Source organism: Hypanus sabinus, unplaced genomic scaffold (genome assembly GCF_030144855.1).
Source record: "Hypanus sabinus isolate sHypSab1 unplaced genomic scaffold, sHypSab1.hap1 scaffold_560, whole genome shotgun sequence".
NCBI lineage: Eukaryota > Metazoa > Chordata > Chondrichthyes > Myliobatiformes > Dasyatidae > Hypanus > Hypanus sabinus.
Genome location: NW_026781421.1, coordinates 277,652 through 279,307, shown reverse-complemented (window position 1 = coordinate 279,307; position 1,656 = coordinate 277,652). Strand labels below are relative to the sequence as shown.

General features: G+C 51.1%; 1 protein-coding gene across 1 annotated transcript; it reads left to right on the top strand.

The window, feature by feature from the left end:
- Positions 1–204: 204 nt before the first annotated feature.
- Positions 205–1,158, top strand: LOC132389413 (C3a anaphylatoxin chemotactic receptor-like). The gene has a single exon (XM_059961938.1). The coding sequence runs from the start codon at positions 205–207 to the stop codon at positions 1,156–1,158; it is 954 nt and encodes a 317-aa protein (XP_059817921.1).
- The last annotated feature ends 498 nt before the right edge of the window (positions 1,159–1,656 follow it).

The window sequence follows — 1,656 nt, the reverse complement described above, 5'->3', positions numbered from 1 at the left end:
AGACGACTGTGGTCTCTGCGCTGCAGCAGACTTCCACCAGCCTCACTGCCGTTGCGCTGTGTCAGGTTTCTCTTCCGTGTTACATCCCATCTCTGCTCCCCATCCTCTCGTCCCCTCTTCGCTCTCACACCTCCTCCTGAATTCGCCACCTCTCCATTCTGCACCACTCTTACTTCCACGATATCTCATCTACCAGATCCGACAATGTCGTACTCCGAAGGAATGACCAGTTCGACGCTCGCTGGGAATCTCTCCTCTCACAATTCCACGGCCGATGGAAACAGAATGGAGTGGGGAGCACCTTCCGTCGTGTCAATGGTCATCTTCACCCTCACCGTCCTACTGGGCGTCCCGGGCAATGGCTCAGTCATCTGGGTGACGGGCTTCAAGATGAAGAGTAAGGTCCACACGGTGTGTTTCCTGAACCTGGCTCTGGCTGACCTGATCTATTGCCTCACCCTTCCCTTCAGAATGGCAAACATCTCCCTGATCTGCTTTGGGGACAACGCCTACTTTTCCATGGAGTTTATTAGGACGTTGACGTTCCTCAACGCAACCGCCAGCATTTATCTGTTATGTCTGATCAGCATCTGCCGCTGCCTGGCTATTACTCGGCCTTCGTGGTTCCAGCAACAACTGAGCCTCACATGGGCTCGTGGGGCTTGCTTCGGAATTTGGATCCTAGCCTTCGCCATGTGCAAGCCCGTCCTCCTGCTTCAGGATTGGAAGGAGGAATTGACTGTCTTGCAGCCATTTTGGTTTGTTTTCATCTTCGGTCTTCCCCTTCTAATTATGATCACCAGCTACTCCCTGGTTGGTTGTAGGCTGCAAGAGAACAGGTTCGTAAAATCTAAGAAGTCTGTCTGCCTCATCATCACCGTTGTCATCACCTTTATGATCTGTTGGATCCCGAACACTGTCTGCAACCTCGTTGCAATCGTGAAACCGATTCCCCCGGACCTGTCATTATTCACTGTTGCCCTGGCCTCCTTCAACAGCGCCCTCAACCCGCTTCTCTATGTCTTCGTTGGCCGCGAATTCCACCAGGTCTTCAGGCGCTCCATCCTCACTTCGCTTCATCTGGCCTTGGCCGAGCAGAGGCTGGAATCGGAGACCCAGCCCCAAACACCCAACCTCGCCTTAAATACGAATGTCTGAGGGAGTTCCTCGCGGCTAGACGTCCGACTGATATCCCCTGACTACCGACACAGTGGACAGTCGAATGCAGTTATGGTCGGCAGTGGAGGCTTTACTACACTCTTATTTTAATCTCTCAGAACATAGAACACAGACCACTCGCTCAACAATGCACCGTACCAATTCAGTCAGTCAATAAATGGTCAATTAACCAAATACCCTCCGCCTACACAATGGAGATATCCTGCCTTTATGCTGATTCTACCTGTCTAATCATCTCTTAAAGGTCTCTAACCAATCTACAATTACCACCATTCCGGGCAGCCTGTGCCAGGCACACACCACTGTCTGTGCAATTAACCTGGGCTTTGTATATCCTTCGGAATGACGCCCTCTCACTTTAAATGGACGTCCTCTGGTATCAGACATTACAACCCTGGGAAACACACGGATTACCCATGCCTTTCTTTATCTTCTAAACGTCATCCCACCACCCCAGTGAAAATAAGCCAAGTGTAT

What these genes read in the sequence shown, in the direction of transcription:
- LOC132389413 (XM_059961938.1), top strand. Translation starts at nt 205, where the DNA reads ATGTCGTACTCCGAAGGAATGACCAGTTCGACGCTCGCTGGGAATCTC.